The sequence below is a fragment of the Musa acuminata genome, chromosome BXJ2-8, assembly GCF_036884655.1.
Source record: "Musa acuminata AAA Group cultivar baxijiao chromosome BXJ2-8, Cavendish_Baxijiao_AAA, whole genome shotgun sequence".
Taxonomy (NCBI): Eukaryota; Viridiplantae; Streptophyta; class Magnoliopsida; order Zingiberales; family Musaceae; genus Musa; species Musa acuminata.
The window spans coordinates 28662111-28679548 of NC_088345.1; the positions used below are offsets into that span (position 1 = coordinate 28662111).

At 40.8% G+C, this 17438-nt stretch overlaps 1 protein-coding gene across 1 annotated transcript; it reads right to left on the reverse strand.

The window, feature by feature from the left end:
- Positions 1-15637: 15637 nt before the first annotated feature.
- LOC103978286 (two-component response regulator-like APRR7) lies at positions 15638-16940 on the reverse strand. Its single transcript, XM_009394022.3, has 3 exons — positions 16376-16940; positions 16108-16263; positions 15638-15998 (listed from the first exon to the last, which is right to left on the reverse strand). The coding sequence occupies exons 1-3, from the start codon at positions 16895-16897 to the stop codon at positions 15744-15746; spliced, it is 933 nt and encodes a 310-aa protein (XP_009392297.3). The 5' UTR covers positions 16898-16940; the 3' UTR covers positions 15638-15743.
- Between the last annotated feature and the right edge of the window lie 498 nt (positions 16941-17438).

The following is a 17438-nucleotide window of genomic DNA, read 5'->3' on the forward strand; positions in this document are numbered from 1 at the left end:
TTGGGTTCTTAGTGTCATATCCTTCCGGTTCTTTGGAAGGGTGTCCTCAAGCTCTTCATGAGCTTTATAAGTCATCTCATAGGTCATTAGTGACCCAATTAGTTCTTCGAGAGAAAAATTATTTAAATCTTTGTCCTCTATGGTCGTGACTTTAGGGTCCCAACTCTTTAGAAGGGATCTTAAAACTTTATTAACGAGTTCAAAATCCAAGAAACCATTACCAAGTCCATTTGGACCATTGACGACATCCGTAAATCGGGTGTACAAGTCTCTAATGGTCTCACTCGGTTTCATCCGAAATAACTCATAAGTGTGCACTAAAAGATTAATTTTTGACTCCTTCACTCTACTAGTACCTTCATGAGTCACTTCGAGTGTGTGCCAAATATCAAAAGCTATTTCAAAAATTGACACTCGATTAAACTCCTTTTTATCTAATACACAAAACAAGGCATTCATAGCCTTGGTATTTAAAATAAAAGTCTTCTTCTCCAACTCATTCTAATCATTTATTGGAAGAGAAAACTTTTGAAAACTATTTTTGACAACGTTCCAAAGCTTAAAATTTATTAAAATTTGGAAGATCCTCATTCTAGTCTTCGAATATGTATAATACGTCCTATTGAACATAGGCGGATGTGTAATTGAATGACCCTCTTGGTTGCCGACAAATGCCATCTCTCTTGGGTTTTAAACCAAATGAGAGTGAAGCTTGCTCTAATACCAATTGTTAGGATCAAGAACGACACTAAGGGGGGGGGGGGTGAATTAGTATAGCAGAAAACTTTCTGAATTCAAAAGACTTTGTTTCGATTAAAATTGATTCCAATGAAAATAGTTTTGATTCAATCTATTTCAGAGAGAATTTGAACTTAAAAGCTTTTCGTAAAAGTGTAAGAGAAGATTAAGGAGATTTGCAGTAATGTAAATTGCACAAATGAAAAGCATCGATTTCGTAAAATCTTCATACGATTAAAACCGATCTCAGAAGGTGTTTACTTGAAAGCGTATATGAGATGTGGGCGTAGTAAAAGCATAGTAAGGAAGAAAGGTAGTTTGCTATAAAAGTAAATTGCTCAAAATAAATGCAAACCAAGTTTTAGAGTGGTTCGGTCAATGTGACCTACGTCCACTTTCGAATTCCTCCTCCGACGAGGTCACCGGTGTCCACTAAAGGCCTTCCTTCAATAGGTGAAGGCCAACCATCTTTTACTTCTCCTTTTCATGGGTTTAGGAGAGAACCCTTACAAGTCTCACACCTCTCTTAAATGATCTCAAAACTTAGAAAGGGAGGAGGACTCTAGTACTTGTTTACAACACTTTTATACCCCAACAACTCAAGATTATCTCAATGCTTTTGTGCCCTTTCATGCAGAAAAGGCTGGGATTTTTATAGGCCCCAGTGGCTTCAAAAATGGAGCCAAAAAGTATCTAATCCCAGATTTCCAAGGTCCTGACGGTACCACCGTCTTACACCTGACACTAGGCAGTACTACCGCTCAGTCTGGGCGGTACCATCGCTTGACAGAGCTCGGAGATCGAGCTCTAGCGGTACCACCACCTGATAGGGGCGGTACCACCACTGGTAGCAATAATTGCTGGTGGTACCACCACCCAGACCACCTGGGAGACTGGGTCTTCTGGGCAATGTCACTACCGGCCCTTGTGGTGCCACCGCCGGCCATGTTTTCTGGGGCTGATTAGCCTGTTCAATCCTACCCAAATCAGCCCTGTTAAGGGCCTAGTTGATGCCTAATTAAATTAGTAGGATTACATCTCAATCCAACTTAATTTACACTCTAACTACGATAATTAAGACATGATCACAGCCCTTCTTATTCCAGTGTGTCAATTGTTCTTCTAGCGAGCTTCCGACATACTTTCGGCGAACATCCGACGAACTCTCGGCAATGCTCCGATGGACTCCCGGCAAGCTCTTGGACTTTACGACGATCTTCTTAACAAGTTCCAATGAGCTTCTTTAGCAAGCTACTGGACTTCTTGGTTGGTTCTGGCAGAACTTCCGACGAACTCTCGAACTCCCAACGTGATCTTGATCTTGACTCTGGCACAACACCTGCTTTATGTCTTACTACTATCGTAGTTAATCCAGCACATTTTTCTCAACATATAAATTAGATCAAATAAATTACAATTGATATCATCATCAAAATCCAAGATTCAATAAAATCGAGAGTGGATGATCCTATATCGATACTCAATAGTCCTCGTAAGGAGACTACCCATGAGATTATTTAGGATCTATGTTTAAACAGTACACCAATCTATCTAGTTATCTCAATATCCTTCTCGAGTAACCTATAATTGGGATTATTTAGGATCTGTGTTTAAAGGAAAATTAGTCTCATTATCGTGATCTCATCATGATTTAATTCACATTGCACAGATCCATGGACATCACAATATATTTGTTGAATCATGGATTTTGATGATGAAACTAATTGATAGTGTTTATGATCTGATCTACATTTTGAGTGATGTAGGAAGCTTCGATCAGGGAGAGACAATTAAAGCAAGAAGAATCATGTTAGGCCGGAGTGGAACATGTCAGAAGATTGGATGTCGAGCCGGAGGATCGGTCGACCTATCTGCAGAAGGCTTCGGACCATGGATTCGAGCATCGAACCAAAAAGAGCAAAAATTACGCTAAGGAAATCGGAGTTGCGGAAGTCAATTGGCCAATTGGGCAATAGGCCGCAAGAGAGGACGATGCATTGAAAAATCCGGCGAGGCGTCGATGAACTAATGACATGCCGAACAACTTTTTATTTAGCTTTATAATAATTATCTAGATCGAAATAGGTTTTAGGTGTAATTGGGTTAGAATTGGGCTAACACAATTAGGGGTCAATTGGGCCCAAGTTTAGGCTGTGTTGGGCCAAGTGAAAGGCCCAAACAGTGACCCAACAAGTAGAACCATCGATGGCACAGTCTCTAAGACTATGTCAGGTGATGGTACCACCCAAACATAATCTCCGAGACTATGTCAAGCGGTAGTACCACCAGACTAGGCGATGGTACCGCCCAGTGGCAGAGTGTTAGGCGGTGGTACCACTAGATTGGATGATGGTACCACCCAGTATTAGTGCTGCAGGCGGTGGTACCACTCAGCACTGGCGGTGGTACCACTAGATTGGATGATGGTACCACCCAGTATTAGTGCTGCAGGCGGTGGTACCACTCAGCACTGGCGGTGGTACCTCCAGTACCCAGATGACCCAGGATGAGACTAGTTTTGGCTCCAAGTTTAAATCCATTTAGAGCCTATAAATACCCCTCTCATTCCTGTTTAAGATACACAACTACAAAGAACTTAAAAGTGGAAAAACACTATAGCAATCACTTAAGAAATCCCCTCCTCTAGTTCTAAAGTCTAGAATTCTATTTAGGAAGGAGCGAGTGGTTGTAAAAGATTGTCTCTTAAACCTATGAAATAGAGAAGAGGAGTGTAAAAGGGTAGTTGATCTTCGCCCGTTGAAAGAAGATCATTAATGAATGTCGATCGCCTTGATGGAAGAGGAATCGAGAGTGGATGTAGGTCATGATGACCAAACCACTATAAAATTTAGTTTATATTTCTATTTATGTAATTTACCCTTACTACAAACTGCCTTACTTGTTTTACTTTCTCATTACACGCTTCCGTACACTTTCAAATTTAAATATTTCCTATACGGGCTTTGTAGAAATATTTTTTATTGAATAAGATTTTTGAATCGACGTGATTTATTCACTGCACTAATTCATAACCCCGACCCGCCCCCTCCCTCTTAGTATTGACTCGATCCTAACAGTTGGTATCAGTGTCATGTTTCTCATTTGGTTTAACACCCAAAAGAAATGGCTCTTTTCGGCTTTCAAGAGGGTCACTCTATCATTCGTCCTCCTATGTTCAATGGGACGGACTATACATATTGAAAAACTCAAATGAGAGTTTTCTTGTTTTCTTGGATTTAAATTTATGAAATATTATTGAACTTGGTTTTCAAAAACCTTCTAAATCTATGAATGAATGGAGTGATTTTGAGAAAAAATCTTTTCTTTGAATGCAAGAGATTTGTTTTATTTTGTACTTTGGATAAAAATGAGTTTAATTGGATTTTCATTTACAAAACTGCACATGACATTTGACACACACTTGAAATCACATACGAAGGCACTGTTGGAAAATCTTGGGGGCGACATCACATGCGCAGCGGAAGAACAAGAAAAATAAAATCCCCTATTCCTAAAGAGATGTTCGTTGTCGTGCAAAGATTGGTGCGCAAAATCCACGAAACTTAAAACTGCGTATAGAGTAGATTGTATTACCTAGGGAGATCGTATATCCTTGTTTCCTTATAGATCTTTAGGAGAGGGTGAAGGAGGTCAAGCGTCCTCCTCTCTAGCAGTGATCCACATAACAGGGCTGCGATGACGATCCTTAAAACTCCAGGCCTGCTCTAAGGTGGAGAGGGGAAGGAGAATAGGAGAGGCAAGCAAAGGCTCTAGCCTATGAGGCTCTGAATCCCTCCTATTTATAGAGGTCCCCTGTCAAACCCTAATAGATCCTCCCCTAGTGGGTATTGGATCTGTATCCAATAAGACAAGGGCTCCGTCGGATATCTCATATCCGAACCTCTACTCATCGCAATGCCTACCATATGTGTGTGACCCTCTAGGCCCAATATCGAGCTGGCTGTGAGTCATACTTGTCAGAACTCCTTCTAACTCAATGAATTATTATCTTTGTAATAATTCACTCGACTCATCGACTACGGACGTACTAGGCTACTACGCCGTAGTCCTCAGATGATACAAGGGAATCCAATCCATTGGACCTGTCTGTCCTCAGTTACCGTGTACCTATAGTCCCTCATCCATCTAATATCCTAGAGACCGTATATCGAGCATGGTGCTGTCAGACCCATACGGTTTCTACTCGAGTCTCGCTCTAATCGGATTCTCCCCGAGAAACCTTTCTCTCTCAACCCGAATGACCCTAGCCAAGGATTTTTCTGAGCAAGAACACATGGGATATTCCTCTCATAACGCTAAGAGTGGATGATCCTTTATCAACACTCAATAGCCCTCGTAAGGTCGACTACTACTCCTAATGACCAGCTGTACTAGATCTGGGACAGCCAAACCTATAAGTATGGTATCAAAGAGTGGAGCACTCATACAGGACATCCTTGGTGTCTCAAGTCTAAGGACCAGATACACCACTAGGACTACGGAATCACTGTCTGATAATAAGGCATCATCAACCATCCAGCATTCCGTAAGCGGATCAATTAGTGAACTCATTCTCCAATGAGCACCTGTACTGTATCCCTAATGTTCCTATAGGAGTAGCTATAAGACCAGCTGCATCCATCATATGAATGGGTATACAGCACACTAGTCTGTCCTGTTATCACAATTACCCTCTCGAGTAACCTGTGACTGGGATTATTTAGGATTTGTGTTTAAAGGTGAATCGATCTCATTATTGTGATCTCATCACGATCCGATTCCCATTGCACAAATCCAAGGACATCACAATATATATGCATATATGTAATAGTTATAAAGTGATATATACCAAAATATAATAAGCAAAAAGATTCTGTATAAGTCACACGTGCCATCACTCACGTGATTGGCTTGCTGGGCACCTATGACTAGCAATCTCCCACTTGACCTAAAGCCAATCACCTATGTGTCTGATCCCCATCAGACCCCTGTGATGCTCAAAGACAATCTGAGACAACAGCTTTGTCAGTGGATCTGCAATGTTATCTTTGGATGGAACTCTTTCCACTACTACAGCTCCTCGGGTTACGATCTCTTTGATAAGCTGGAACCTCCTTAGAACACTTCTGATAAGACCCGGGTTCCCTTATTTGAGTAATCGCCCTATAGTTGTCGCAATATAAGGAAGTCGGCTTCTCGCTATCCGGCACGACTCCCAAATTTGTAATGAACTTCTTCAACCAGACTCCCTCCTTTACTGCATCTGATGCAGCAATGTACTCCGCCTCTGTGATCGAGTCAGTAGTAATATCTTTCTTGGAACTCTTCCAACACACTGCTCCTCTATTCAAGGTGTACACGTACCCCGAATTCAACTCGCTATTATCGACATCAGACTGAAAACTTGAGTTTGTGTAGCCTTCAACCTTAAGGCTACTACCTCCATATACTAGTAAAAGATCCTTAGCCCTTCTCAAGTACTTAAGGATACACTTTACTGCTTTCCAGTGCTCCAAGCTTGGATCTGCCTGATACCTGGTCGTGACACTCAAAGCATGCGCTATATCAGGCCTAGTACATAGCATGGCATACATGATAAACCTTATTGCTGAGGCATAAGGTATCATATCCATGTTCACCCTTTCTTCTGGAGTCTTTGGGGACATACTCGTAGAAAGTGATACCTCCATATACTAGTAAAAGATCCTTAGCCCTTCTCAAGTACTTAAGGATACACTTTACTGCTTTCCAGTGCTCTAAGCTTGGATCCGCCTGTTACCTGGTCGTGACACTCAGAGCATGCGCTATATCAGGCCTAGTACATAGCATGGCATACATGATAAACCCTATTGCTGAGGCATAAGGTATCATATCCATGTTCGCCCTTTCTTCTGGAGTCTTTGGGGACATACTCGTAGAAAGCGATATCCCATGTCTCATCGGTATGAGACCTCTCTTGGAATTTTTCATGCCAAACCTTTTGACAATAGTTTCTATTTACCTGGATTGGGACAAGCCAAGCATCCTCTTAGATCTATCTCTATAGATTATAATCCCCAAGATATAGGATGCTCCCCCTAAGTCCTTCATGGAGAAGTGTCTAGATAACCAAGCCTTTACTGTGGATAGCATTCCTACATCATTCCCAATGATCAGGATGTCATCCACATATAACACCAAAAAAGTGATAGCGCTCACACTTACCTTCCTGTACATACAAGGCTCATCTTTGTTCTTAACGAAGTCATAAGATCTGATTGCCTCATTAAATCTTATGTTCCAACTTTGGGAAGCTTGCTTTAGTCCATAAATGGATCTAAGGAATCTACACACCTTATCTGAGCAGTTCTTGGACACGAATCCCTCAGGTTGCATCATATACACCTCCTCCTTGAGGTTCCCATTGAGGAATGTGGTTTTCATATCCATCTGCCAGATTTCATAATCATATTATGCTGCAATAGCCAATAGAATGCTGATAGATTTTAGCATTGCTACGGGTGGGAAGGTTTCGTCGTAGTCAACACCTTTCCTTTGACGATACCCTTTAGCCACTAGCCTTGCTTTATAGGTCTCTACCTTTCCATCTACTCCAATCTTTTTCTTAAAGATCCACTTACAACCGATGGGTACAATACCTTCGGTCGCATTAACTAGGTTCCAAACCTTGTTGGAGTACATAGAATCCATCTCAGAATTCATGGCTTCTTGCCACTTCCCGGAGTCTATACTCATAATAGCCTCCTCGTAGGTCTGAGGATCAATATCCTCAACATCCTCTCCTCTAATATGTCTCACATATCTCTTAGAAGGATGGGATACTCTATCAGACCTACGTAAAGTTGAAACTTGTGTATTAGGTACCTGAATAGACTCGGGCTGTAGAGTGGTGCTTGAGCTTGGTTCTCCAACCTCGCTCAACTCTATCATTCTCCCACTATCTCTGCCAAGAATGTGTTCCTTCTCAAGGAACACTGCTCTCTTAGCTACAAAGACCTTTTGGTCCTCGAGATGATAGAAATAATACCCATAAGTTTCCTTGGGGTATCCCACAAATTTGCATCGCTCTATCCTTGATTCTAACTTATCGGGGTTGTGTCTTTCAACGTGGGCAGGGCAACCCCAAATCTTAACAACCTTAAGATCAGGCTTCTTCCCTTTCCATATCTCATATGGTGTAGACACTACCAACTTAGTTGGAACTCTATTCAGAAGGTAAGTTACGGTCTCTAAGGCATATCCCTAGAATAAGATGGGTAGATCAACGAAACTCATCATGGACCGTACTATATCTAACAGTGTATGATTCCTCCTTCTAGAGACACCATTAAGTTGAGGTGTATAAGGAGGTGTCCATTGGGATAATATCCCATGGTCCTTGAGGAACTGAGTAAACTCTGTACTTAAGTACTCACCTCCTCGATCTGATTGAAGAGTTTTGATACTCTTTCCAGTCTGGTTCTCCACCTCATTCTTATACTCACTGAATTTCTCAAAAGCCTCAAACTTGTACTTCATTAAGTACATATATCCATACCTTGAGAAATCATCAGTAAAGGTAATGAAGTAGGAGTAACCACCAATGGCATGAGTTGACATGGGTCTACATACATCACTATGTATGAGTTCCAACAACTCAGTGGCTCTCTCTCCAGTTCCACTAAATGCAGAGTTGGTCAATTTTCCACGAAGGCAAGGCTCGCAAGTTGCATATGACACATGGTCGAATAGATCTATATATCCATCATTTAGTAACTTTTGAATCATTCCCTTATAGATGTAACCTAGCCTACAATGCCATAGGTATGCACTGTTCACCTCATCTCGTTTCCTCTTAGACACACTTACATTCATGATATGTGGAATAGTGTCTAGCATAAACAAACCTTTATGCAATATTCCTCTCGCCAATCTCCCCTCGGCTTTGCTAGAATTTACAATAAATTGTAGATGTGATAAGCAATACTAGTATCCAATACCAATGCACTATCATAAAAATCTGACAATTGGAGATTGATCATGAATGTACCTGAAGCTTCTCAAAGCTTCAATTTCGTCCTCTCTGCAAGGTACTCTTTGCAGTTCCTCTTCCAATGCCCATCTTTACCATAGTGGAAGCATTGGCCTTTATCCTTTGCTAGGTCTTTCTTAGAAACGTTTGCTTTACCTGATCTGCCCTTGCCCTTTCCCTTCTTAAGGGACTTTTCTGCTTTTCTTTTCTTTCTGATCTCACCAGTGTAGAGAATTTGCTTCTCTTTCTTAATAGTACTCTCTGCCTCCCTCAATATATTGAGGAGCTCTGGGAGAGTCACCTCAAGCTTGTTCATATTAAAATTCATTATGAACTGTGAAAAGGAATCTGGTAGGGATTGAAGCACAATGTCCACACACAAGTTAACCTCTAGGATCATTCCTAGACCTGTGAGTTTCTATATCCACTCAATCATCTTTAGGACATGGTTCTGAACCTGTCTCCCCTTAGTCATCCTAGCGCAGAAGAGGCTCTTGGATATCTCATATCGTTGAGTCCTTCCCTGTTCCTCAAACAATTTGTGGACATGTAGGAGAATGGATCTGGCATCCATCTTTTTATATTATCTCTGTAACTCAGGAGTCATAGAGCCCAACATATAGCACTAAGTAAGAGTGGAGTCATCAATGTACTTCACGTAGCGATAGATCTCATCCTCGCTTGCCCCTTCTTCGGGCGTAGGCATCACTGTATCAAGGACATACACGATTTTCTCCACCGTGAGAACAATTCTCAAGTTACGGAGCCAATCTGTATAATTTGGACCAGTGAGGCGGTTGACATCAAGTATGCCATGTAAGGGATTTGAAAGCGACATTTTCTAAAAATAAAGATGCAATAGAAATGAATAACATGTAGATTTTGCAAGAAATAAACTATTAATATATGGACTTCTATCTTAATATACTCCCACTATTTTACTAACGAGTCACACGACACCCTCAGCACGTGAAACGGAAGTCTTCAGCAGACTTCTAATGGGGATCAGGATCCAATTAGCGTCGTAGTGTAACCTCGAGGGACTCGACCAATCACACTAAGCCTAAAAGGTAGGCAACTCTTGTCGATCACAACTCCTTGTGATTCCCGTCCTGTTCGACCTCCGAATCACCATGGTCTCGAGGGACTCGACCAACCATGATACTCGGTTAAGTCAATACCTTCGTTACAAGGTGAGTCTGATTTGATGATATACCCTCGAGGGACTCGACCAAGCATACTATGCCCTCAGGTCACCGGTGACATCTTTATGTCGTAAGCAAGATAGTGAATTGCGATATAGGTGAGTCTCGAGGGACTCGACCAACTCAACCTACACCAAGAATCGGTTCCTACTTATAACGATGGAAGGCCACGTGGGTCAATCTAATTGCCTCACGTTTACTGACTTAATATTATCAAAAGAGATGTTTCTATGATTTGGACTCATAATATGACATGTCACACATATACATATTTAATATATATCTACATCGCATGCAAATATATATACATATCTAGTATGTGTATAAGCAATCACACCAGATGATCATGGACCACAACCTAATGTGATTAGGCCCGAGCCAGTAGGCCTAATCACTGACATCAAGATCTATGTGTGCAATGGTGCATCTCCAAGCCCTGTGATCCTCTATCTCGTCCTCGTCGGTTCCGTCAACATCTCGATGCATCTTCATGCATCGCGATCGTCCGTCTCATAGGTCCCGCTATCGCATCCACGCTCCCGCTACGCCTCCTCATGTGATTACAACTTAATCATAGGCATGCAGGCCCAACAATAAATGAGAAATATAATGGAGGCTCGCAGACCCCAATAATAATAATCACAAGTACACACATCACACGGTCCATGATCATCCGTCCATACATCATACATCACATGTATATTTAATCATCATCATGTATGACTACTAGATAATGATAAAAATAATAATCAACTAAACTTTTTAATTAATTAATATTTTCTGAAATCATGGATATATAGGGAATTTTTGAATTTATAGGGGTATTTTCATAATTTGGACAAAAGATAGAAACTGGAATTTCTCAAATTTCGATGGGCAAAACTATCTTTTGCCCAGAAAACCCTAATGCCCTACTCCCCTTTGCTGTTGCCGCCACCGCAAGAGAGGACGATGCGCCAAAGAATCGGACGAAGAATCGATGAACCAATGACATACCGGACAATATTTGATTTAGCTTTATAATAATTATCTAGATTGAAGTAGGTTTTAGGTGTAATTGGATTGGAATTGAGCCAACTCAATTAGGGGCCAATTGGGCCCAAGTTTGAGCTATGTTGGGCCAAATGAAAGGCCTAAATTGTAACCCAACAAGTGGAACTGTCAGTGGCCTAGTCTTTAAGGCTATGTCAGGTAGTGGTACTGCCTAGACATAGTCTATGAGACTATGTTAGGCGGTAATACCACCAGACTTAGCGGTGGTACCACATAGTGGCAAGGTGTTAGGGGATGGTACTGCCCAGCACTAGCGGTGGTACCGCCAGTACTCGAAAGACCCAGGATGAGACTAGTTTTAGCTCCAAATTTGAATCCATTTAGAGCCTATAAATACCCCTCTCATCCCTACTTAAGACACACAAACACAAAGAACTTAAAAGTGGAAAAACTCTATAGCAATCACTTGAGAAATCCCCTCCTCTAGTTCTAAAGTCTAGAATTCTGTTTAGGGAGGAGTGAGTGCTTGTAAAAGGTTATCTCCTAAACCTATGAAAAGGATAAGAGGGGTATAAAAGGGTACTTGATCTTCACCCATTGAAAGAAGATCGTTAGTAGATGTCGATGGCCTCGATGGAAGAGGAATCGGGAGTGGATATAGGTCACGATGACCGAACCACTATAAAATTCAGTTTGCATTTCTATTTATGCAATTTACCTTTATTGCAAACTACCTTACTTACTTTACTTTCTCATTACATGCTTCTGTATGCTTTCAAAGTTAAATATTTCCTATACAGGCTTTATCGAAATGTTTTTTATCAAACGAGATTTTTGAACCGACATGATTTATCCGCTATACTAATTCACCCTCCCTCTTAGTACCGATTCGATCCTAACAAAATTCATACAATAAGCAATATAAAGTGATAAAATACTAATATATAATAAGCAAAAAAATTGTGTGTCATGTCACACATGTCATCACTCACGTTATTGGCTTGCAGGGCATATATGACTAGCATAGCCAACCTTACGATGACTATTGAGTGTCGATAGAGGATCATCCGCTCTCATTGTCATGAGACGAATATCCCATGTGTTCTTTCTTAGACATATCCTTGCCTAGGGTCATTCGGATTGAGAGAGAAAAAGTTCTCCGGGAGAATTCGATTAGAGCGAGACTCAAGTAAAACTGTATGGGCCTAACAGTACCATGTCAGGTATATAGTCTTTGGGGTATTAAATAAATGAGAGATTATAAGTACATAATAACTGAAGACAGATAGGTCCAATAGATTAGATTCCCTTATATCGTCTGGGGACTATGACGAAGTGGCCTAGTATATCTATAGTCGATGAGTCAAATGAATTATTATAGAGATAATAATTCACTTAGCCAAAAGAAGTTCTGACAAGTATGACTCACTGCCACCTCGATATTGGACCTAGAGGGTCACGCACATATGGTAGGTATTACGATGTGTAAATGTTCGGATATGGGATATCCGTTGGAGCCACTATCTTATTAGATATTCAATAAGCCCCTGAATTATTGAATCTTATGGATTAGATCGAATAAGAGCCAATAATAGATTATTAGGTAGAGACCTACTAATCTAAGAGGCTTGGATAGTTGAATGGAGATTCAGTACCTAATATGGAAGGATCCATTATGGTAAGTTGATAAGGGATCTTTATAAATATGAGGGAACTAAAGGGTCATGGGCTGGGTTCTTTTTGGCTTCCACCTCCTATTCTCCTCTCTCCCTCTCCTTCTTAACCTACAGCTCCTATTTCCTATTTGGGGGCGTGTGGACAACAAGAAGAGGCATCCCCTTTTTTATTGTGTGGTGCACGGAGCGAGGAGGATTGTGTAGCGATTTGATGAGCATCTTCATACCCCCTGTTATGTGGATCACTACTAAAGAGGAGGACAATTAACCTCCTTCATCCTCTCTCATAGATATATAGGTTTTCAAGGATATATGATCTCCTTAGGTAACACATCTTTCTTATACGCGTAGTTTTCGGTTTCATGTATTTTTACGTATCAATTATGGAGATAATAATTTATTGAGGCAAAAAGAGTTATGACAAGTATAACTCACGGCCGACTTAATATTGGGCTTACGGGGTCATACACTTATGGTAGGTGTTGTAGCGAGTAGTAGTTCGGATATGAGATATCCGTTGGAGCCTCTATCTTATTGGATATCCAATAGGCCCATGAATTATTGGATCCTATGGATGAGATACAATAAGAGCCAATGAAAGGTTATTGGGTAGAAATCTACTAATTTAAGAGACTAAATAGTTAGAGGGAGATTTAGTACCTAATATAGCAAGATCTATTATGGTTAAGTTGACAAGAGACCTCCATAAATAGAGGGAAATCAAATGGTCATAGGCTAGACCCTTTTTGGTTGTCACCTCCTATTCTCCTCTCTCCCTCTCCTCCTTAGCTAGTAGCTTATGTTTGGGAGCGTGTGGATAGCAAGAATGGCTAGCCCTTTCTTGATCTCATGGTGCGCATGGAAAAGAGGATTATGCAAAGATTTGAGAAGCATCTTCATAGCCCCTATAATATGGATCATCGCTAGAGAGGAGGACAATTGACCTTCTTCATCCTCTCCCATAGATCTACATATTTTCAAGGATATATGATCTTCTTAGCTAACACACATCCCTTAAAACATGTGGATTTTCGATTTTACGTGTTTTTATATATCAATTTTTGCACGACGATAAAAAATTATTTTCTATAAAAATATGAGATTTTTATTTTTTATTCTTTCGTTACAATGTCGACCTCAAATTTTTCAACACATCAGATCCATTATCATGGTTGGTCATAATATCACATCAGCCATCGTTATTGGCCATAACATCAGCCACCTTTAACAAAACAGGAGCCAAGGCTGCAACTCCCACATATTGGTCATGTGATTGAACAGTAACGAAAACCTACACCGTCTGAGTCTCTAATCAAGAATAGCTAACATCAATTAATAGCAAATCCAATATATAGATCCTCCTTGGTAGAAGAATGTTTCGTAAGTAGGGCTACAAAGCCATCCAGCTTGGATTGGGATTACTCTAACGCCGCTTGCGAATCATAAAGAGGATAAATCTAAGAAGAAATTGAAGCCAAAGGCAACCTCCATCTTATACCTAAAAATGTTTTAGTTTAGACGATCCAACGAAATATCTAAAAAAATTCTCATAAGAGACAACCTAAAACACTTTCTCTTTGGAACAATCCAACCGAATATCTTATTTAGGGGTTTCAATAAATCAATCTCAATATAAACCTTAATAAATTATCCTCGTTCAAAGGAGAAAGAGCTTCTTTTTTTTTATTTGAAGAGAATAGCCCAAAAGAACGGTTATTACAAAAAAACACAATCATAATTCTAGTATTCAAAATATAAATCAGCATAAACTCAAACCAAAGCTAATAAGACTTTCTCGATAAACCGATTGTAAGTTTGCACGCCAAGTGTAACACCTCGCCATTGATAGTTCATGGACCGTCAGTAAAAACATTAACAACCTTAACCTCCAAAGGAAAATGGAAAAAGAATAAATAATTTTAGCCATGTCAATAATTTAGTAGGAGATAAACAGTTTCATAGTCATGAAACTATAGATTTGAGAAAATCTAGTGGAGGACGTCATTTCTGAAGACATGGTTGATCAAACTTTATAAAATTCATATATGACTCATATAAAATCTATAGACAATTCACAAATTCGATTATAAATAGAGAAAGAAAACAAGGAACCGAATAGGAGGAATCAGCAAGTAGTTGAGTCTAGGATATCTCACGAGCAGTAGCACGATCATTAAAGGAATGACTCTTAGAAGCAAACAGGGGACCATAGGATCACTCTAATGGGAGGAAGAAGCATCTTTAGGATCTAAGCATCTTTAGCTTACAATCAAATTAGAAGGGAGGAGGAGACTATCACCACTATCTTACCTAGTGAGGGAGCCAACAGCTAACTACTTATCAAATTGAATTCATAAGAATTTTGACTCATTAGTTCATGAAAGTGTCATACATAATTTGATACTGCTCGGGACTTTAAGATATGATAATCTTCAAGAAATGAGTAAGGTCAAATCGATTTTGTAATATATATATATATATATATATATATATATATATATATATATATATATATATATATATATATATATATAATGAATTATTCATGATAAGGCAATAATGTTACATGAATAACCCTTTTGTCTGCATCTCCTACGCAGCTAGTTAATAGTGGCTGGCGAAGTTTGGCGGCCCTGTGGTCAATGCACCGGACTACATCCATCTGCTCTCATTAATCCCCTGAAGATGACAGGCAACCTCCTCTTCCCTCGAAACAAATTAATCCGACTTCTACAAACCTCAAAGCCGTTACGGCAACTTTGTCGTCGGACAGCGATAGAACTCACGGGGCACTCGCCGGACTTTGCCGTGCATTGGATTAAAGCGATCTCCTTTCCAAAACGTTGTAACACGAGCCCGATAGTGATCTGCTTTTGAAAAAGGTGAGGCTCTATTTTTTGTCTTTTTTTTTTTTTGTTACTAGCAGATGGAGCATCTTTTTCCACCACCATTTTGCTTTTTCTTTTGATTTGAAATTAACGTCCACTAAATTAAGGAATTAACTGGGAAGAAGAAAAAGGAAAGTACGCATGCTGCTGCTACTACTACTGCAATTACGTACAGTTGCCAGTCCCACCACATCATTTGTTCTCTCTCTATTATCTTATTCTTTTCATTATTTTAGGAGAGAAGATTCATGGAAAGGACGTCAGAGATAGCGGCCCAGATGTCCTCGTCGTCGTACTCATCGCCGGCTGTCGGCGCCGCCCTCGACCGATCACTCCCGTCGCCCACTTCTCTGCCGCCGTCCGCCTGTTCGCAGCTGTTCTCGGCCGCATCCGTTTCCACCTCCACCCTCCCGTCTGTCTCGCCGTTTCTCGCGAACCTGCCCCTCACCCGTGGCCGGCTGTCGGCTAACGTCTTCCTGCACGCGTACTGTCAAGCCAAACAACAGTGTTAGAGGTATCGTTTTTCTCACGAATTGTAAACAAGAAATGTCGAGTGTCGTAGACGAAAGGGAAGGATGAAATGGAACAGTATGCACAGTGATCTTCTTGTGGAAATTCCTATGCTTGCGTCTGCTCCGATATCTTACGATCCGCTCCTTCCTCTCCTCTGGTTTGTACCGCGCCGCTTTCGCAGCAATCTCGCCTCCTTCCTGATTATGATTCTCCCCAGACACCACCATTCCAGTCAACCTCTGTTTTGGAAAGATTCACGAAGAGACGCAAAGGTGGGATATTGATCGAGAGACGCTCATCCAAAATGCGATTCTTGGAATGACGTATGAGAAAGGCAGAGGCTTCGCGCACCTGGAGGTCGCCGGTGCTGAAGACGCGCCTCATGGGACAGGCCTTGAAGTGAGGAAAGTCGCAGGAGGAGGAGGAGGGCGGGCTCGACGGCGAGTCGAGTTCTGGCGGAGTATTCTGGTGACGGGGTTGGTGCTGGAGAGGGAAAGAAAAGGGCATCGGCTTGAAGGGATGGGTGGTAGGGTGGTAGACGGGGAGCAAGTGGCTGCTGCTGCTCCTGGGGAGAGACCGAGGAAGGAGGGAGGACGAAGAAGAAGCAGAGGAGGGAAGGAAGCCGGAGGCATTGACATCGATGAAGCCACGGGGTGGGGCGCCATCAACAGCATGCGTGGCGGTGGTGCAGCTGGCCGGAGGGAAAAGTGTAGCATCACGGAAAGAAGAGGAGGAGGTGGTGGTGATGGTGGAGGAGGAATGAAACATTGACGTCGGGTGGGCTCTTGTGGAGGGGTGTGCTTGGTTACCGGCAGCCGAGGGCTGGCTTTTATTGGTGGTAGCGAGTATACGCCTCAGATCAAACAAGGACATGATCGTGGCGTAGCCCAGCAAAGCTTGACGGGTTCAGCCACGGTGGTCAATGACTGACTTTTTATTTAGAACAGAGTCAATCAATGTCCGTGATATGGGCCGGTACAGAAAGAGAGAATCACATGAAGTGCAATCCTTTTTCAAATTATAGTAATAAAATATTATTAATCTAAGATTAAATCAAATAAAATAAGAAACAGAGGTAAAAAAAAATTAAATCTCTCCAAAAAAAAAAAATTTAATCTTGACTTGAATACTTGAGATTTGAATTAACCTATCGATGCCACATATTTATAGATGTAAAATACAAGAGTCCTTAATCTCTACAACTCTACTTAATCTTATTTGAAATCTTCTAAAATATATTTTAAATTAAAAAAATTTATCCCTAAAACTCTATTTAATATTATTTAAAATAATAAAATATTAATTTGTGATCTTACAAAAGATAATTTAACTTCTTAATACTCCCTCTTAAAGTAAAGTATACCTTTAAAGATAAGCCCCTGCTTGCTTCAGAATCAAGTTGAACTTGTTCAGC